The sequence below is a fragment of the Aulostomus chinensis genome, chromosome 8 (genome assembly GCF_037954235.1).
Source record: "Aulostomus chinensis isolate RoL2024-O1b breed Wild chromosome 8, RoL_Achi_v1.0, whole genome shotgun sequence".
NCBI lineage: Eukaryota > Metazoa > Chordata > Actinopteri > Syngnathiformes > Aulostomidae > Aulostomus > Aulostomus chinensis.
This window is the reverse complement of record NC_141327.1, coordinates 1,895,258-1,915,681: the sequence shown is the minus strand read 5'-3', so window position 1 is coordinate 1,915,681 and position 20,424 is coordinate 1,895,258. Positions and strand designations below refer to the sequence as shown.

At 50.8% G+C, this 20,424-nt stretch overlaps 3 protein-coding genes across 8 annotated transcripts; 2 read left to right on the top strand and 1 right to left on the bottom strand.

Moving 5' to 3' along the window:
• Positions 1-215: 215 nt before the first annotated feature.
• scoca (short coiled-coil protein a) lies at positions 216-6,854 on the top strand. The gene is made up of 4 exons (XM_086210411.1): positions 216-377; positions 3,865-3,936; positions 4,011-4,091; positions 5,449-6,854. The coding sequence occupies exons 1-4, from the start codon at positions 314-316 to the stop codon at positions 5,589-5,591; spliced, it is 360 nt and encodes a 119-aa protein (XP_086066537.1). The 5' UTR covers positions 216-313; the 3' UTR covers positions 5,592-6,854.
• On the bottom strand, positions 6,729-15,141 carry clgn (calmegin). 5 transcript variants are annotated; one of them, XM_086210404.1, is made up of 15 exons: positions 14,866-15,141; positions 12,071-12,330; positions 11,908-11,981; positions 11,767-11,825; positions 11,289-11,430; positions 11,099-11,180; positions 10,742-10,934; positions 10,477-10,666; positions 10,263-10,376; positions 10,031-10,187; positions 9,640-9,855; positions 9,423-9,539; positions 9,208-9,337; positions 8,985-9,136; positions 6,729-8,059 (listed from the first exon to the last, which is right to left on the bottom strand). In XM_086210404.1, exons 1-15 carry the CDS (start codon positions 15,077-15,079, stop codon positions 7,988-7,990), a joined length of 2,172 nt encoding a protein of 723 aa, XP_086066530.1. In that variant the 5' UTR covers positions 15,080-15,141; the 3' UTR covers positions 6,729-7,987. The 5 variants fall into 5 exon arrangements, with proteins under 5 accessions (XP_086066530.1, XP_086066534.1, XP_086066531.1 ...); XM_086210408.1 differs by having other exon boundaries at positions 6,729-8,056; positions 8,991-9,136; positions 14,866-15,136; XM_086210405.1 differs by having other exon boundaries at positions 8,985-9,133; positions 14,866-15,136.
• A 335-nt stretch (positions 15,142-15,476) lies between these two features.
• On the top strand, positions 15,477-20,354 carry exosc9 (exosome component 9). Of its 2 annotated transcripts, none has more exons than XM_086210410.1 (12): positions 15,477-15,722; positions 15,899-15,993; positions 16,163-16,282; positions 16,532-16,634; positions 16,962-17,099; positions 17,582-17,664; positions 18,017-18,149; positions 18,233-18,321; positions 19,114-19,263; positions 19,340-19,503; positions 19,593-19,671; positions 19,797-20,354. In XM_086210410.1, the coding sequence occupies exons 1-12, from the start codon at positions 15,657-15,659 to the stop codon at positions 19,855-19,857; spliced, it is 1,281 nt and encodes a 426-aa protein (XP_086066536.1). In that variant the 5' UTR covers positions 15,477-15,656; the 3' UTR covers positions 19,858-20,354. The 2 variants fall into 2 exon arrangements, with proteins under 2 accessions (XP_086066536.1, XP_086066535.1); XM_086210409.1 differs by having other exon boundaries at positions 15,482-15,722; positions 19,794-20,354.
• The last annotated feature ends 70 nt before the right edge of the window (positions 20,355-20,424 follow it).

Here is a 20,424-nt window from a genome sequence, read left to right as displayed (position 1 = left end):
TCCTCTTTCCTTCTCCCTCTTTCTGTCACACACCCCCTCTCTCTTCCTCTCTCCCTCTCTCTCTACCTCTGTGTGCGTGTGTGTACATTTGTTGCCACGGTGACCTAGTCCCATGACAGGTGTGTAACCTGAGCTGTCAGTCAGGTAGGGCGTGTAACCATGACGGTGTGAGCGAGTCCAGCAGCCGGTGTGTGTGTGTGTGTGTGAGTGTGTACGTGTGGAGGAAGCGCTGGAGAACAAGAAGAGAGGAGGCAAAGACAGAGACACGGGATCAGAAGGAGAAGAAGACGCAGGAGGACGAGGACGGACGACGATGGAGGCCGAGCTGCGCGAGGATGACGGCGCGTTCACGAACGTCTCCCTGGCGGATGAACCAGGTAACACCGCTCCAGCGTCAACAAACACAGAGGTCCCGATCAAACCTGGACCAAGTGACAGACTCAGCTGGGAACCAGCTTGATCCTCTGGTGGTTTGACCAGTGACGCCACACATTTCGTACTCTTCTATAAAATCCACACGTGACCTCGTCAGTTACCGGAGACCCGCGCCGCTGCTACACATGTTGACCGTCACGCTGAACGTTCAGTACTGTGATACAGTTTCAAATCCTGAGACCAGAGAACCGAGAGTGGAACCTTCCAGGTGTTCTCCCTGTCAGGTAGTTCCAGTACTTTGGGTGTGCAGCTCCAGGCTGGTACTCGGGAACTCAGGAACGTGTTCTGGTTCTGCTCAACATCTCCTAGGTGACTGAAACTCATCACCACCGGTTCTGGTCGTAGTGGTTCTGGGCTCGAGGTGGACGCTGGCACGGGCCCCCCACACCTCCAGCTCTCCCTCAGCCTCAAAAGATTTAAGAAAGAAAAGCTGCAGCGCGATTCTGCTCTCCGGTAACCGTGACGTTACGTCGCTCCGCTCTCACGTGACTTCCGCTGTGCCCGGGAACATTTTCACAGAATTTCCTGCAGAATTTCACAGATTTTCACAAAATCATTTTACAAACTCATTGACGAGTTGAAAAAACTGCCGGAAGTGTGTGGTCCCCCCCCCCCCCCCCCGAGAATTAGGAGGGAATCCAGGCCTCATGTAGTCAACAATCCTCCATGTTTCTGCTGTCCTTCAGACTTTAGAAACTTTAACAAACTATAACACACACACACACACACGTACAAGTGAAATAAAATCCTGGTCAAATACAATAATAATAATAGCAATACTACTTCTACTACTACTACTACTAATACTCCGTTGAGGACACAGTGGAAGGTCAGAGGCAGATTTAACTCAGGCGGGTGTCAACCATCCTCTCCCCCGCTGGTCCACCGTTCAGCGGGTTGCGAGGCGAATTCCCACATGTTCCCTTTGTTTTATTGATGAAGTCGCGCTGCAGCGTGTGTGTGTGTGTGTCTGTGAGTTGGACAGAGAGCCCCCTGTCGGTGGGCGTGGTTAAGTACAAGCGCTGAGGTGGTGATGACGGAGTTGGTGGGTGAAGCACAGTAACCATCATCGTCGTCATCGCCACAGAGCCTCCGTGTCTGCTCCCAGCGAGACTCTCCGCTCATTGGAGAAGACGTTTCTTGTTGTTGGTGAGTGTGGACGCGGGGAAGTGGTGTTGTTGTGCGGTTTGGCGTCACAGAGACAACCGTCCGGGTCCGGGCGGGCTGGACGGAGCCGCTAGCTGCGCCCGCTAGCTTGTCGCGTTAGCAGCAATCTGGGCGATTACAGCGACACAATAGCGACCAGAAACGCACGAATCCCAGCGTTAATGTGAAAACGAGACGGCCCGGACTGGTGGGGTGGACGTGCGGCTGCTGAGACGGTCCCCCCGGGTCTGCTGGGGATGTCGTTGGCGGCATGTTGCAGCGTTGTTGACGTATTTGTCTGAAGCGGGTGAGCAGACCAGGCTAATGAGCCAACGTCCATTATCGGACACGTCACTTCGTACTCTTCCCCAATATACATCCCGGGTGGTTGGCCCACGGGGCGGCCGCAGCGGTTTACTGCTCATAGTCGTGTACTCGTTAGTGAAGTAACGCTCCGTGTACCGGTGTCGGTTCGTGACGTGGGGAGGGTCTGTGTTTCCGCCCTCGACACAGGGCTGCTAACGGAGTCATGCTAATGTTTTCATTGCTAATGGAGGAGCTGGACTCGTGGTCTGGTGCTCGGGTCGAGATTGCTTCCCTCCACGAAAGCCGGGTTTATTATCAAGAATGGGCCTGACGGGAAGAACTGGGTCCTCATCATACCAGAACCTGAGGGTCTGCCTGGTGTTGTGGTCCTCGTAAATCAGACACGTCACGCATGACGTGTTCGAGGCGTTATCCTCGAAATCAACGCCGTCGTCAGACAGTTGGCAGACGTAACGAGGTATAAAGAAACGATGCAGGTGTTGCCTTGCAGATGTTTTGGCTGATTCGTCACTTCCTGATTGAACCTTTTCAAGTGGCCGTGGTTGTGCGAACATTCACGTGAGGTCCAGCTAATGGTTGGTTCCGGTGTCAGCGAGGCCCCTCCCACCGACTCCCACAGCAACAGGCTCAGGTTGAGTGCAGCGGTGTCCATCGTGGTGTTGCTACGAGCAGCAGCGCTGACATCCACACGCACCAGTGTGCTGGCGTGCCGCTGCCAGGAGCCCCGGATCACCTCAGCAGTCCTGGTTCCGCTGAACACCAGATCCACCAATCAGAGCTTCTCTTGGTTCCAGGTGGCCACACCTGCTGCTTGTATAATGTAGCTGATCATCTTCACCCTGAAGTCAATTGCATAACTAAAGGATTAAACTCCACCCACTGATGAAACGAGGCTTCTGATTGGATACTTTGTCCTTGAACGTCGTGTCCCACTCATCGACGCCCAGGTTTGCTCCCATTCGTCAGGACCTTTTGGCCTCAGCTGAAGCGAACGTTCTGCTCCTTCCTCGTGGAACATCAGCAGACCTCTATTATTCATGAGTAAATGTTCTAGCGCTCCGGCTCTGTAGTGGTTCCCTCACTCGCCATCAGGTCACATGGTTGTTCTGCTTCCTCCCCCCAAACCCAGATGGGAGGCTGATGGAGGGAACCGGAGCTCAGACAGAACCGATGCCGCAGCATGTTTGTGGTGTTCACTCGTTGCTGTGGACCTGGTGCATCGGTACCATGTTGGGGTTTGTGTTAGCTTAGCACGACTGTTGACGTGTTTCAGAGAAACCAGCTGATGTGGGCGTGTCTTTATTCCCGAGTGTCGCCCATCCTGACGGCGTAGTGAGGGAGCTGACAGGCATGAAGGTCTGGGGCGGGCTGCTTCGCTCTGACCTGGTTTACTCTCGTTCATCGAACCCATTGGATCACAAGTGGACAGCGAGACGCTTGGCCAGTGTCTTGTGTCTCCGATGTGTCCAGCTGAGGTGTTCATGTCTCGTCACGGCCTGCGTCACATCTGCTAAGAGGTCAAAGTAGTCCACTTGTGATGCCTGGCGATGAAAACGAGAACAAACGCACACACAAGCACCGCCACCAGGCATTTCCTGTCACGCTCCTGTCGGGGACATGTTAGTGTTAACTCTGGGACAGACATGTAGTCAAATGTGTCCCCGACCACCTCAGCAGGTGCTTGTGTATGATACTCACAATGTCTCTGTACGCCAGGTTCTGTTGCCATGGTGATACATTCACACTCACTAATACATACGTGACTTTTAAATCGGCGATTAAGCTTTGATCGTCCCTGAGTTGCATCGGGATGTCATGAAAAGCTTTTTTTTTTTTTTTTTTTTTACTTCAAATTAGTGTCCTGACCCCAGACACACACACACACTCACACACTCACACACTCTCTCTCTCACAGGTCTGGTCACTGATGATAACGGCCGGTGTTGTCTGTTCCAGGGGACAGCGGATCTGCAGCCCTGTATACTAAACAGGAGAACGAACTCTTCATCATGAACTGTGACATCGACGGTAGGTGTGGCGGCCTCGCACTGAGCCTGACGGTGACTGACGGGTTCACCATGAATGTTGTCTGTCTGTCTCAGGGGACATTGAGAACCAGGTGGAGATGGAGGAGAAGACCAGGCTAATAAACCAGGTGTTGGAACTCCAGCACACTCTGGAAGGTAACGTGCTACTCTGTGTTTACACCCTCTGACGCTGGCGTTGTGCTCTGATGAGCTTTTGGGGTGGGGGTGGGGGGGTGGAGCTGGTGGATGTTTCTTCTGTCTGCTGTGGTCTCAGTCCGCAGGTTTGATGCTACAGTGGCTCTGAGAGCTCAGTTGCAGCTCCAGAAACCAAACAGTATGGAAGAACAACAGTGCTGCGTCTGATGGGTCGACACACGGGAGGCTCCTTACACTTCCTGCCGTGTGTCGACCTCTCAGGCCGCTGTGTGATTCCGACTCGTCTTCACACTCAGACGCACACGGGTTTTTACCTGCACCGCCGTCAGGATAGCGATCGGGTACTGGAGCCGGCCCATCTGGCCAAAAAATAAAATCTCCAATGTTAATCAATTTTTCTCTGTCCTACACAAAAGCAAACAACTTTGTTCTTTCTCCACTTCAGGGTTGAAGTGCAGTCTGACGAGCCAAAAACAGGCTTGAGCGCCGTTGTAAACGCTTCTAGAACTCTTAGCTTTCTCAAAGTACTCATCAGTCATTCTTGTTTTCAAACCGGCAACGACGCAGTCCACCTTCAAACTGTTAAGTTTAAAAGCTGTCATTTTTGATAAAACTAACAAAATATTGATGAAACCCTGGGCCGCGTGCCGGACCGCTCGTTTGTGGCGCTGCTTCCTGTGGTTGCAGCTCTGGAACAGACCTCACAGCGAGCGCTTTTTTGTTCCAAGTCCGGCGCCAGAAAACGGAACCAGTTCCATAAGCAGATGCAGCAGCACCGTAGGAGGCAAAACCAGGACAGCACACGCAGGGGTGTTGTGGATCCTCTGGCTGTCCGGGGACCAGGGGCCTGTAGTTCAGGGCCGCTCCGGGAGGGGAGACGTGGTGGTGTTGTTCTGTGAGTTCCTCCTCAGGGATGATGAGGTTCTCCTGTTCTAGTCCAGGGTTCCTGCTGCTGGTTACTTGATGGTACACAGTTGAAGTCGCGATATAATGAAACCTCCAAGACAATAATGAATCGCTTTTATGCCTGAAAATTGCTCCTCTTACAAAAATGCAGTTCCCAGCGTTTTGTCTGAAAATGAGTTTTTGATGAACCCAGCCTTCCTGTATGAGGAACCCTGTTTTTAGTGATGATAGGCGCTTATAGTACTTATATACGCTTATAGTACAACTGCATTTGACACAGTACTCAGACTAAATGAATAAATAGCTGATGAGTGGAATGATGGAACGGATGGAAGCAGGCCGGCCCAGCAGGTGCTGGTTCGGCTCTGGATGGACGCGTGGTGCAGGGGCCGTTGGAAAGGCCTCACTGGCCTGGTCGTCTGCTTGACTGTGTGCTCCGGTGTTCCTCCAGACCTGTCAGCGCGGGTGGATGCAGTCAAGGAGGAGAACCTGAAGTTGAAGTCGGAGAACCAGGTCCTGGGTCAGTACATCGAGAACCTGATGTCGGCGTCCAGCGTCTTTCAGACCACTGACACCAAGAGCAAACGGAAGTGAGGCGGCCTCAGGCAGCCGAGGTGAGGAGAGAGGCTCGTCTCTCAGCAGACCCGGAGCTTCTTCGTCCAGACCTACAATTTGATCCAGAACATGAGGCAGTTGGCCCAGAAACATGCGGCTGGTCTGGCCCCAGGTCTGTTAGGCAGCAGGTTTCTCTCCTCATATCAGATGAGGTAGGACCCCCCACCCCACCCCCCACCCCCCCACCACTAACAGAGAAACAAGCCAACTGGGGAGGGATGAAGGCTGTGTCCCTCCAGTCTCTGTAAACCATGTCTTAGCTTGGTTTCTGTTTGAGGACACCCCCCTTCCTGTCTCAAACCATAATCTCTAACCCTACAGATGCTGGTTTGACTAAGAACCTAATTTTCAAGTTTTATTTATTTTTTGTAAAGTATTTTGTACGTCAGCTGGGATGTCATCTGTGTACATGTATCATGACTGTAACCGCTGTCAACCTGAGCAGTATTACTGAGACTCGCTGGGACGGCATGTACGAGTCATCACACCTCGCCAGCGGGGTCTCTTGCGTACGTAATCATGAGTATCCATCATTAATAACTGACCTGCCGCCTGTACAAAGCTACTTTTTAACACCGTAGGTGGATGTCGACGACTAGAAGCAAAGCAGAAGCACTGCAGCTGAAGGTGACTCGCGGGTGGCGGGATGTTCGTCCTGCCGGTGGTCGACCACTCAGACACAAATTGTTCCTTCTGTGTTTTGATCCCTTTAAAATTGTTGATTGTTGTTTCGTCTGAGTTCAACAGAGTGAAAGAAAAAAGACGGGTAACAGCGGGGCGGGGGGGGGGGGGCAGAGGCAGCCAGACGAGCCGGGAGAGCTCAGGCTCGGCTCTTTAACTGCGAGAACAGAAGCCGTGATGAGGCCCTGAGTGTTATTGATCCACTGCCGGGGGAAGGCTCTGACCGGAAAATGTGCGGCAAAATGAAGGGCGTGTCCTCTCAGACCACCGCCGCCTCAGACACGTGGCAAGCCAACAGAGGTTTTCCTTTAATCTGATCTTTCGAGTTGACATTGGTGCTGTGTGAAAAGGGAAGCTAGTCATTTGACAGGAGGCTCTAAACACTGTATATGCTGTAATTTATTGAACTTATTTTGATATGTCTTAAGTTGTACACAAGTATTTTTTTTTTTTTTGCATGCTCGAATAGGCCCCGCCCACACACTCCCCGGACTCATCTAGTGTGTAACAGCTCTGCACCTTTGCTTTTAAACTTTTGTTTTAATAAAAACCTAATATGGCTGCTTTCTACGTGTCCTCTGTGTCACCTGAACACGTCTTCACCACAATAATCAGGCTTTGTATTAAATAAGTTTTAATTTCAAGAGCAATGTACAACTTGCGAACAAATGTAAACAGGGACCTCTGCCAGCAGCGTGTGGCCAGAACGTGAACTACAAAAGCTGGAGACCAAAGTAGAAAACAAAGATCCTTCTTCCCCAGGCGGCGGTGTAGGCTCAGAACTCCAGCTGCTCCGCCTGAGTGAAACCACCTTTATCATGTCTCAGATTGGTTCTAAGCTCGTAGAACCTCTCAGTGGACCTCGGAGGAAGCAAAGCGCATCGGACCAGTGAGAAACTGCAGTATGACTGAACCTGGTGGTGGAGTTCTGTGCTCTACAGACGGCCCTTCTCGTTAAATTCACACTGGCTAGAAACAAATCAATAAATAGGGCTATCAGTGCTACTCCTCAAGCTTCACATTGCTAGAACTTAGTAGAAACACAGGACTGATGCTCCTCACTAACTACTTCAAATCTAAAACAGAACATTGTTTAAAAGAGGTAATATTAGAAACCTAAGCTGCGGAGTCTTTAGAGCTGAAATGCCCCGACACTGCAGTAACATCTCTCACAGCCCGGCATCCTCCTCCTCCTCCTCCTCCTCCTCCTCCTCACCTTCTCCTGAAAACCCCAAATTTTCAAACAAGGAAGGAACGCAGTCAAACTGCATCCTCTGAGCGTGTTCTCTAAATCAAAGAGCTGACAGCTCGGCTCTCGGAGGAGGAACACTGGCAGATCTCTCGCAGCCTATAATCAGAGACGAAGTGGAAGAGGCAGAGCTTTAGACTGACTGGCGATGACCGAGAGAGACTGAGAGCTCAGAAGCTGAGGATGGGAGGAGGGAGAACAGCTAAATGCACAACATTTCCAGGAAATTCCTCTGCACAAGGGATGTGCAGACGAGGGAGCTGATGGTTGGGTGTAGGGAGACTGGACCTGTGGTGGGCGCAGCGGGGGGGGGGGGGGGGGGGGGGCAGTCGGGGGTGCGGAGGACACATGCTGATCTGCTCAGAGAGGGGAGGCAGCAGAGACGGCCCTTCCACCTCATCCCCGTCGGGGGACAATGGAGACAGTCGGTGTGGGGTTCCTCTCCTCAGTCTTTCCGTACCCTCCTCTTCCTCACAGCTTGTTTCTGGCTCTCTTCAGTCACTTCTGCTCCCTCCTGCTGCAAGACAAAGTTCAAGAGGAAGAATTGCTGAGCAGAACCATCAAAGGTTTGCTGACACGAGAGGAACTCTTTCTTTCAAAAGTAACGACTGAAAACAACACGAGAGCACAGGAGGCAGAGCCCTTCGCGTCTCGATCAAGTCGGTCATACAGAAGTGTGTTTTAAGGTTCATGAGTTCCAGTGGCTCGGCAAACAAGCTTGGAAAAGTTGACGAAACCGACTGGTGATAGTTTTGGCCACTGGGGGGCAGCAGACTGGATGTAAACAGCACTGACCTACATAAACCCCCCCCCCCCGTTGATGCTGCAGCGCTCACACTGGTGCCGATCCCTGTGAAAGCTGTTGTGAAATTATAGCTCATGGACTGACACTGTAATAATTAACTAATAATTAAATCTGAAAAGACTCTGGTAAGAAAAAGTTTGTGAACCTTTTAAAATTATGGAGGAAAATTTGATAGAATTCCTCGGCAGCTGCAGGAGGCGCCATGTCGAGGCTTTAGCCGCCAAAGGAGGTTGGCCTGGTTATTACATGCAGGGTTCTCTTCCTTGTTCCAGCAGCACTGAGAATGTTTCACGGCTCAGTGCCGTGTTGTGATTGTTTGTGTGGCGGTGGCTCAAGCACATCGCGCTCCTCTCTCCTTGTCACTGAGATGAAGATCAGATGACATTTATGATCGATTCATACAGAAAACTGGGAAATTGTAAAACGTTCACATTCTTTTTCTTGCCGGTGAACTAACAGATGTGGATTTCGTCGTCGTTTACGACAACTTCAGTCGAGCAAAGCTGACACACTCCAGCCTGGGAGCTTCCACAGATGAAGGGGGAGTCAGTGAGGAGGTGGTGGGTGGGGAAACCTGCAGCTCTGGGTCCAGATCTTAAATCTCAGTGTGCCGGGAGCCGTCAGCTCATCAACTTACACCAACCTCATCTTCTGATGCTCTCTCCGGAGCTTTGCTTTCCTCCTCTTCATCCTCCTCCTCTTCATCATCATCCCCCTCCAGCTTGTCCTCTCCTACATCGGCGGCCTCCTCATCCTCAGCACCGTCGTCGTCCTCCTCAGCTTCTGCTGCTGTCAGACAGCAACAGAGAATCAAGGAGTGCAACAATCATCAGTGACAGACGAGTGTCACGCTGCCTCACCTGCAGCTGCTGCTCCTTCAGCTGCTTTGTCATCTTCCTCAGCTGCCGCCTCCTCCTCCTCCTCCTCCTCCTCCTCTTCGACATCAGCCTGGGGCGGATCCACCTTCTTGTACACGTAGTCATCTGACTTCTGGGACACAAACAGACAGGTGGAGGTTTAGAGCAGCTGTCTGATGCGGACCACCTCCGAACCACAACACAGCGCTTCATGGTACCTTTGGCCAGCAGAAGAGCACAACGAGTCCTACTGGCAAGCCAACCGTCAGGATGTAGATGACCCAGAGCCACGGCCGCTCCTCCGCTGCCAGCATCAGTTGAGCAAAAACCCCCGGCTGGGGGAGGACGGGGGAGCAGAGAGAGGGACAGGTGTGGTCAGTGATTCTCCACCAACAATCATTCAAATCTCCTACTGCCCTCAAATGCCCCACTGACCTCGTTGGCGCTGGCCACCAGTTTCTTTAGCCCCCAGCTGTCCGAGGCCCAGCGGTCGGCCACCTCCTTGTGAGACGTGATGATGAAGTTGTCAAAGTAGATGTCTGAGGTCATGGACCACAATTCCAATCCTAGGGCACTGAAGGGGGTCATCCTGAACGGCTGAAGGTCTTCAAAATACTCCGGGTTGTCCACCTTGCGCGGCTTCCAGACCCCCTTGTGAGAAAATGAAGAATGTGGGTGAAACAAACAGAGGAGCCCCCCCAAGACTGGCTGGGTCACATGATGTGATGAAACGGAGACGCTTGAGGCGGTAGATGACCTGTCCCACCTCTGACTATAATATCTAGAACCCGAGAAGAACCTTGGACTCGGTAAGAGTAGCAGCTACCTGGTAGTTGGGGTTTTCCACCAGAGGGGCTTTCCACTTGCCCTTGTACTGAGGGTTGTTGATCATGGGCCTGGTCCACGCCCCACATCCAGTGGCCATCTCACAGGCGGGGTTGGGAATCTGCGGGGCCTCCCATTCTCCGTCCATCTCCTCGTCCCTACACACAAAGCAGAGCTGTCAGGCTGGATCCTTCCTGCTCTGGCTGAGGGTCAGCTGGGATCAAGCTCCATACCAGTCCTCTGGTTTCTCAGCGTCGGGGTCAGGGATGAACTCGGGCTCCTCGTCCAGCCAACCCTCTGGCTTCAAGGCATCGGGGTCCTCAATCTTTGCAGGCGCGTCTTCGTCCCTGAGATGGACGCGTGCACACACACACACACACACACATTCAGTTTAAATACTTAGGTCTCATGTGCTGAAGCTGTCCGGTCGTGTGGAGCTGCAGTCACCAGTCGTCAGGCTTGACAGCCTCAGGATCAGGAATCTTGGCCCTCTCGTCCCAGTCCTCTGGCTTGGAGTCATGTGGGTCATCGATCTCTTTGGGCGGGTTGACCGGAGGAACCACATCGTGCAGCAGGTTGCCGCGGCTCACGCTGGACTGGTCGATGAACATTTCGTAGCTGTTGTCTGGGTTCAGGACTGACAGAGAAAGCATGGCACTCAAGAGTGTGAGCGAGAGAAAACAAACACAGACAAACAAGAACTGCTCACTACCCAACGTGTAGAGGTGAGTCTTCTTGTCAGTGTAGAACTTTTTGAGGTCCACATCGGCCCGCTTGGCGTGTTTCTCCTCCATGTCTTTGTTCAGAGGATTCTGGTGGCGGAAAATAAAGTGCAGCTTGTAGTCCTCGCCACACTTGTCAGGTCCAAACATGATGGTGTAGGGCGTCCGGTCGTGGAACTGCTCCTAAGGGTCAGACCAGAGCTTCAAGATGAGATCAGAACAACTTGTATCAGTTCTTCGTGACCTGCGTCGTCCCAGTGAGGACGCCGATGGTCTCTCAATGTGTGTGCTTGCTGCCTGAGCTGGTCCAGTATGCTAGGAGTCACATGACAGTGAGGTGCACGCACCAGATTGAGATGGCCACCATCTGACAGCAGCTTGATGTAGGCGCCACCGCAGTCGATGCCATCCTGGAAGTTCACCTCATACCTACGACACAAGCACACGCGTGTTCACCCCGAGTATTCAACCTTTTGGTGACTGTCATCATGGATCAGACAAGCCTGTGTGTGCGTGTGCGTGTGCCTGTGGACTCACTGTACAACCAGGGGTTCATCCTGGAAGATGAAGGGTTTGCCCAGCATGGCGGCAATGGCGTGGTGTTTGGCGCGGGACTTGAGCACCAGGCCCTGGTCTCCTGGAACCTTGTTCTCCTTCAGTTGCTCAACAGCCCATTTCCCTGCACGCACACGCACACACACGCACACACACACACACACACACACACACACACACACACACACACACACACACACACACTATTAGTAGTTATAAATTAATTTGCTCTCCCTCGGAAGGTCTTTTTATGGACATAATCAAAATGAATATTCTTGACCATGTTTTTTTTAAATACAGTATTAAAATCACTGCTAGTCCTGACAGCTGTGATCATGTGACCGGGTCGGAACGGGTCCTATCTGATGAGTGTGGCGGCCAGAGTGACCCGGGGGAGGATGTTCTCCTGTCCACGCTCACGTTCACGTGTCTGAATGAGCAGAGGAGGTCAAAAACAAACCGTCATATTTGGCGATGTCATCATCTGCGTCGCCCTTCACCGTTTTGGAGAGCTGCCACCTGAGGAGACGGACACCACTGAATGCTCAGCTGCACACACACAAACCGTTACTGAGGACAGCAGAACTCAGGGGGGACAGACCTGTCCAGGGACCCGTCATCAAACGTCTCTGTGAAGTGGACGTCTCCCGTTGGCACAGGAGTCTTGTACGTTACCTAGGCAACAAAAACATGTGGATGGTGTTAATCTCCGCATATTGGAAGCCCAGCCGTGACCTGTGGTTGGCCTGTGACCTTTCCCTGACCTGGAAGGAGATATTAGCGTCAGTTGCAGTCTTGCCGCTCGCTGTATCTTTGCCATCTGTCTCATCGAAGTGCTCTTCATCCATCACCGTCGCCTCTTCCTCTTCCTCATCTGCCATCAGAACCTTCATTTCCTCCTCGTCCAGGCCCAAGTCTTCGTCAGCATCTGATACACCCGCCTCCAAATGCTTGTCCTGGGTTGCCACAGCCAGCAAGGACAGGAGCAGCACGCACCACATCCAGCCCCTGTCCAGCTTCATCTCTGGAACGGGGTGAGGAGTGGTGTGGGGGGAGGGAGGTATGGGAGGGCAAGGGAGGGGGAGGGGAAGAGGAAGTGTGAATGACAATGGTTTTTATAATGGTGTGTGTGTGTGTGTGTGTGTGTGTGTGTGTGTGTTCCGAGGATGACACTGATCTAAGTAAGAGTCTGAGGCAGCTGGGCCATGATCCCACTGGACACAACGGTGACCTTCATGTGACCTCCGGATCTACCATCTCCTCTGTACCAAACATGGATGCTAACTGTAGCAGCACAAGGGTGGAGAGTTTCCAGTGTATTTCCACTCGTTCACCCTCTTGGGAAGGCGTGCGTCTTCATCTGTCCATGTGCTGCAGGTTTGTGTCTCCTCCTACCACCAGCACATGTCTGCTCTGGAAAGTTTCCAGAAATTTTCAATGGAAAGTTACGCCCAGGAAGTTTGACCCATTTTGTCTCTTGCAAACGTGGTGTGAGCAGGACGTTGGGGGGCAGCGAGCGTCTTTGCAGCTCCTGTGTGTGAGCTGGACGCCCGATCCTCTCAGCTCCTCCCTGACAAACTTACTGGGCCGGACATTTGATGACATTTAGGTGAAATATGAAATCCGACTGTTGACCAGTTTATTGGTTCTGCTGCCTTTTCTGACTATGACAAGGAAAATACAACCCCTCCAAAGTCTCCAGGTTATTCCTGGTAATTCCCATGGAAATTTTCCAACAAGGAATATTCCCCAAATTTTGCAAACTTGCCCTGATTCATAGCAGCACATGCTGGTACCTCATGGCTAAAATTATCGAATGACTCACAAAAAAGCCCCAGACACATTTTTAAGTAGCAGTTCTTGAATATATTAGAGTCTTTGTGTGTATCCTCATATGCATGTGAATGGCTGGAGGGTAATCAGCTGAATAATGATACCTCAGGATTCTCAGTTCTGTGTCACGCCGGACAACAGCGTCATTGACCTGCTATTGATCAGCCACACCTGCTCGCCCTGCTCACACTTAGAGCTGCTGCTCCATTAGCAGGCACGGCAGGAGAGAGAGGACGAGCAGGGAGCACTGCTAAAAGCCTGCTTATCTTGTTGGAGTTCCACTGATAAGTCAGATCTCTTTACAAGCCTCTGAGGCCTGGAGGCAAGAGTTGAGCAGAGGACGAGAAGGAAATGAAGATCCAGATATCAGAAAATACAAAAGCTGTTCGGGGCCTGACACGCTGGAAAAACAAATGACAACTGTCTTTAAAAGGAACCCTTCCACAAATCCTCTTTCCTGGCATCTTGAACAAGATATGAAGCTGTCAGGGTTACAGTTGTAGAAGAAGAAGAAGACTCTTAAACAACGCCACACACACACGTAGCCACACACACGTAGCCACACACACACAAGTAGCCATGCTCACGTCTCATCTATGGACTCCTGCTGAGGTCCAGCTGCTCCAGGACACTTGAGAGCATCACCATAAATATGTTACTACTACCACTACTACTACTACTACTACTAATAGTAATAAAGCATGCGAGTGGGCTCAAGAAAGTAGTAGCAGAAGTAGTTGTCGTAAACAGGGTCGTAAATTTCCATGTAAAAATACAGTGAAAACTATGTAATGAATACAAATAAATTCAAAAGGCAAAACCATGCAACTTCCGACCAGTGAATAAACAAGTAAACCGGGTCAGCAGAGCTGCTGGGTCTCCCCACTGCCGGTACAGCGGTGGCCTCTAAACGAGACTCATCTGCAGTCTTGATTCAGTCGTCCATGCTGGCTCCATTCAAATCCACAACACTGAAAACTGGAGCCTACCATGGTTGACATTTCCTTTGAAACAGAGTACATGAGACGGTTGGATTCTTGAATCAAGCTTCCAAAGTCTTTCCTCCTGACAGCAGGTGCCGTCACCTGAGCTCACGGTCAGTGTGAGCTACTGACGGATCGTGTCCACCAGCTTCTGTTGTAATTTGAAGAATTTCTATTAAACAACCAACCGAAACCCAACACTACCTCAACCCTTTCATGTTCCATAGCATGAACCTCTGGTAAGAATGTGGTCATGTTATCAGAGCACATCCAGGAACCCCCCCCCCCCCCCCCCGACCGACCCCAGCGTCCCTCCCGGCCACCGGCTCACCCCGCACGGACAACGACCTTCATGTTTGACGACATCACGCTTCGAGGGTCATGGGACGGGTGTGCGGGGCTAACATGGCTGCCTCCGGCCTTTTCGATGCCCGAGCCGTGAGAGGAGAGGCTCCGGGCGGACCGAGGCACCTGCTCCGCTAGCTAGCCTCCCGCTAGCCGCACACACGTCACAAACCACGTTAGCATAACAAGCTCGAGGGAGAAAACGAACGAGTTTATACCAGATGAGCTTTTTCACCAAACACGCCTCTGCACTGAAAAACATCAACTGCAACTGTGAAAAGTGACAGGAGGTAATATTCCCACTTATCACATGAATGTGTAGCAACGGTTAGCTTGCTGCATTAGCAGCGCTGTCGGTCAGGGAGGGATGGAGAATGAATGAGCGCTCGTAAACAAACCTGGATTCTTCCTTTGGCAGCGATGAATCTTCGATGAAAGCCAAACCTGCAGAGACCTAAACACCCGGAGTATCTGGCACCTTTGGCCCGCTGAAAGAACCGCCGAGGTCCGCCGTCTAGCTGGGGGGGGATAGACGTAGATGACAGCACGGCCGGAGGAACGAAGCACGGCGGTGGTGAGCCAAGGAGAGCGCCTGCAAGAGCGCATGCGCATTCCTCGCAGTCGCAGTGAGTAATGGTGCGTTCAGGTACCACCGGGAAGACACCACATCTGGAGGCAACACGTAACCGGTGCTAATACAATCGTGAAGAAGCAGACACGTTTTTACACAATAAACATGTATAAAAAAAAAACAAAAAAACAACAACAATGTGAAAGACGTAGTTGTATTCTTCAAAAACAAAACACGTCGACAAGACGAACACATTCAGAATTACAGTGTGTAAATTGCTTGATAACGAGCTTATAATTGTCACGGCAATGTAGCAGGAAGTGGGCTCCCACCCGGATTCCAAAGAAAAAGTTCATTTTCCTATATCTTCTTTTTAGATCGTCACGGATGATTAAAATGCTTCGAGGAGGACAGGGAACGAAGAACGGTTCTTATCCTAGTGATCTGGCTTCATATCAGCCCTGCTTCCACAGCTGAAGCTGGACGAAATTACATTGGAATAACAATGAGTTTTACTCTGAAACATCTTTTGTCGTTCCGGGTTAGAGTTCGGAAAATATTGGTGTCGGTGGCGGTGTGTAGGCAGCCCACGAGTGAGGACTGAAGTCGGCGGCCAGGATGAAGGACACCCCACTGTCGAACTGTGAGCGGGATTTCTTACTCCGAGCCATCGAGGAGAAGAAGGTGAGCGCTGGTCGCAGCTACGTAGCTAACACCAGCTAACACCTGCTAACACCAGCTAACACCTGCTAACACCAGCTAGCCGCTGCGGTCCTTCCAGGCAGGACACGCGGACTCACCCACAGATTTAAGTCATTTGTGGTGAGTGTCAGCGGCTAATCGTCCTGTTTGTCCCGCAGCGCCTGGACGGACGGCAGACCTACGACTACAGAAGGATAAAGATCACTTTTGGGACCGACTATGGGTGCTGCTTTGTAGATCTTGGGAAAACCAGGTGAACCTTCAGTCACGTGCCCCATACGCTCACCTCCTTTAGCTAATTGGAATCCAGTAACCTCTGTTTGACCTGCTGCATGGCAGGAGACCAAATGGTCCTCGGAGTAAAAGTGAATACTGCTCTTTTTATGAGAACTCGTGGTAACGGGTTCTGGTGCGTTCCCCAGGGTCATGGCCCAGGTGTCCTGTGAGTTGGTGGCCCCCAAAGACAGCCGTCCTAACGAGGGCATCGTGTTCCTCAACGTCGAGCTGTCGCCCATGGCCTCGCCAGCGTTTGAGCAGGGCAGGTGAGCAACACCCGCGGTTCTCTCAGTGTTTGAGTTCCAGCAGGTCGGAGCCAGCTGCCTTGTTCTTTGTGGGTCTGTGTGTAGGAGGCTCAGAGCCAGGAGTCTTTGTTGGACATGGTTTTCATCACAGTTGTCGAGGTCTCTGTAGCTGACAGGGAATATGGAGTGTTCTAAATAACAGATTTTGGAGGTGAATTTCTCCTCTGGGCTGAAACTAGTGTCATGATTGAGGAGCGTTTGTGTCTGCAGGCAGTCAGAGCTGCTGGTGAAGCTCAACAGACAGCTGGAGAGATGCCTGAGGAACTCCAAGTGTATCGACACTGAGTCGCTGTGTGTGGTGTCTGGGGAGAAGGTACACACACACACACACACTCTCAACCTGCAGGGCTGAGATGTGAATCGCCTGTTTGTTCAACGAGAACCTGACTTGACTTGTAGTGGTGGAGTTTGAGGTTTTATTTGTTGATGATATTTAGATGCGTTTGACATCCTAAGATGGCTCTGAATCACTCACGACGGCGTGCTTGGATTATCAAGCTAGTATATGATTAGCAGTGACAAAGAGCCATGAATGACAATGATGTTGATCAATACTATAAACATTGGCACAATGGATCATCTGACTAATGCAAACTCGTGATGTGTTTGTGTGTGTGTGTGTGTGTGTGTGTGAGATCAGGTGTGGCAGATCAGAGTGGACGTTCACACTCTGAACCATGATGGGAACTTGATGGATGCTGCCAGCATCGCTGCCATCACAGCGTTGTGCCACTTTAGGCGGCCTGACGTGTCGATCCAGGGAGACGAGGTCACCGTGGTGAGTGTGTGTGTGTGTGTGTGTCTCTTCCTCTTCTGCACCTCCGACCCTCCTCAGGTCAGACCTTGTTGTGACCGATGCAGTGGAACAGAGTGTATTTTGTGGTCGTGTGTGTCGCGATCTGTTGCTCCACAGCAGGTAGATTACCTGGTAAATGTGGATTATTTCTGACTGCTGCTGTGGTTGGGAGGAATCGCGATGAATCATGGTGGACATTTCTGCTGCACCACAATACACGACCCACGATTTGTCCCAGCAAATATTGCAGTATTGTATATTCATCAGTGGTAGGCTTGTGCCAAATCCTTATGCTGCTGTCAGATAGATGCTCTATGCTTAGAGGCTCTTATTCTTTCCTGCCAGTCGGCCTGAATAATCATGAACACCTGATACAAGTATGCCTGCCTGTCAGTGTTGTAACTGTGTGTGTGTGTGTGTGTGTGTGTGTGTGTGTGTGTGTGTGTGTGTGTGTGTGCTCTCAGTACAGCCCAGAGGAGAGGGATCCTATTCCTCTCAGCATCTACCACATGCCCATCAGTGTCAGCTTCTCCTTCTTCCAGCAAGGGTAAGACGGCAGCAGCTCGTCCGGGGGGTGTGTGTGTGTGTGTGTGTGTGTGTGTGTGTGTGTGTGTGTGTGTGTGTGCGCGTGTGTGCTGACCTTTTCTTCACTTTGCTGCTCATCGTTCAACCACCTAATCAAAATAATAACGTGTGTTTTTGGAGTAACAAGCTGCTTGAAAGCAGAGAAATCAGCTGTTTAACTTTATTATAACACTTAAAGAGTGTCTGAATCATAGTCTCTGTATTTGCTCAGTAAAACGTCTCAGGCTGCCTTGTTGAGTGTGTCATTGGTGGCGGCGGCGGCCATGTTGTTGTTGAGATATCAAGCCAAGCTAGCTCTCTCTTGTCCTCTGCAGGACCTTCCTGCTGGTGGACCCCTGCGAGCGGGAGGAGCGTGTGATGGACGGCCTGCTGATGATCGCCATGAACAAACACCGAGAGATCTGCTCCATCCAGTCCAGCGGAGGCATCATGCTGCTGAAGGAGCAGGTGCGTTACCGTGGTCACGGAAAACGCCGGAAATCAGACGAGAGAGGGATTTGATGACTGCATGTGTGTTTGTGCCGTTGAAGGTTATGAGATGCAGCAAGATAGCCAGCGTCAAAGTGTCAGAAATCACAGACGTCATCAGTAAAGCCCTGGAGAATGACAAGACAGTCAGGTGAGTAGTGACATCATCCTCCTGGTGACATCACAACGTCGACAAGAAACCCCGGGGCACTTCGTAGATGTGATACAGACTACGCCATGAAGTAATAACACTCACATTTTTAAGGAAACCGCTTAAGGACAACCTGCTCAACAGTATTTGGTTCATATGCCGTTCACAGTGATGCAGTACTTTTGGCTGAACGTGTATTTATGAAGGAAAGGCGATCAATAGAAATGAACCACTTAGTAAAAATGGTGGTAACATCGCAGCTGTGTTTGTTGAATGCATCCTGGCATGAGTCGCACTCAAAATTACTTTACCAAACACAGTATTACTTCAGTAGATCAGTAGTAGTTCATGTTGCATCGTATACTAAAACACTAAGAACATGTGGGAAGTTTATTTTAGTTTGTTTTAAATAAAATGTGTACAGATGAAAAGGCCATTTTGTTTGCTTTTACATGACCAAGAGTATTCCTTCAAAACGTGGCTGTCAGTATGTCCCGTGTAAAATGTGATTTTATTTCATGTGGCGTTACTATGGTTTCATGTGGCGTTACTATGGTTTCATGTGGCGTTACTATGGTTTCATGTGGCGTTACTACGGTTTCATGTGGCGTGACTACGGTTTCATGTGGCGTTACTACGGTTTCATGTGGCGTGACTACGGTTTCATGTGGCGTGACTACGGTTTCATGTGGCGTGACTACAGTTTCATGTGGCGTGACTACAGTTTCATGTGGCGTTACTACGGTTTCATGTGTGATCTTACGACACCGTTGGTGTGTTGACGTCCTCCAGGAAGGCCGGCGGCAGGGCAGGGTTCGCTGAGTCTATCCCTCAGGAGAGAATCACCGCTCTGAAAATGGAGGAGAGTCCAGTAGAGATGGTCGACGTGACGGACAGGGCCAGTGACATCATCCACAAATCTGCCGAGGCCCCGCCTCCTACGTATCCTGCAAATCGTCCTGTTCTGTCTCTCGTTGTCATGATGGTTCCACCTGGGACCCTTAACCAGGCGAACCAGATCGCTGTCTCCTGTGGTGCCCGTCCCAGGTGTGGGTCAGGTGGGACAGGGGCTGAAGAACAGCTGGGGGTTAGAGGAGGATGAGTGTGAGGATGAGGACATGAGCACTGACGAGGAGCCAGAGGAGCACATGACAGAGATGGAGGAGGAGCAGAGCAGAGGAGGTTCTCATTCTTCTATTCTGGTAGTTTGAAGGGAGGCGAAGGAGAAACTGTGATGATTTGTTTCTAAATGAATGTGTCTGTCCTTGAAGGGGATGTTGTTGAGATATCTGACAGCGAGGAAGAGGAAGTGGTCATATTACACCCAGAGACACCGGGCACACGAGACACGTACGTCCCCAGTTATACCTTTTCTGCTCAGCTCAGATGTCTGAAAAGAAAAGCATTCTGAAGACGAGATGGTTGACAGCCGGTTTAGGCGCCCTCAAAAGTGTCTGTGCTTTTTCTCACAGAAGTGCAGGATCCAGCTCCAACCAGAAGGGGGCAGCAACATCCAAGAAAACTCTGAAAAAATGAAAGGAGCACTGCTGTGTGGGCCTGCAGCACCTCCTCCTGATGAAGACGCTCCTGCCGCCGCAGTCATCCCCTCATGTTGCATTTGTTCAGCTACAAGAGACGAGGAGTTGTTGGCCTGGTTCAGGAACAGAAGAAAGCTCCATACTGTGATTTAAAAGCAAAATCATCCAAAAGAAAAACAAGTTGAGTCTCTGGAAATCTCAGCAAACTGTTGAGAAAAGTTGTTCAGTTGATGTTTGAGCAAACCCAACATTTGTGTGGCGATTGGTTTGTGTTAATGTGAGAGAGTTTTGTACTTGTTACTTGAAGTCATGTAGTATTAAATGTTTTACAGATTTTGGAATGCTGTATGTACTTGTAATTCTGTAGGATGCAGTTTATTATGTACTGAATGCAGTATTCATGCAAAGGCTACAATAGTACCAGGAATCAAAATGAACAGTATGTCGTTGTAGGGGAATGACTGCGTCCATGTAATGAACTCAGTAAAAACGTGTTTCTCCACTTCTTGATATGTGGGTGTCATGGAACGTCCAAGCGACTGCGATTCCAGCCGATTTTCGCAAT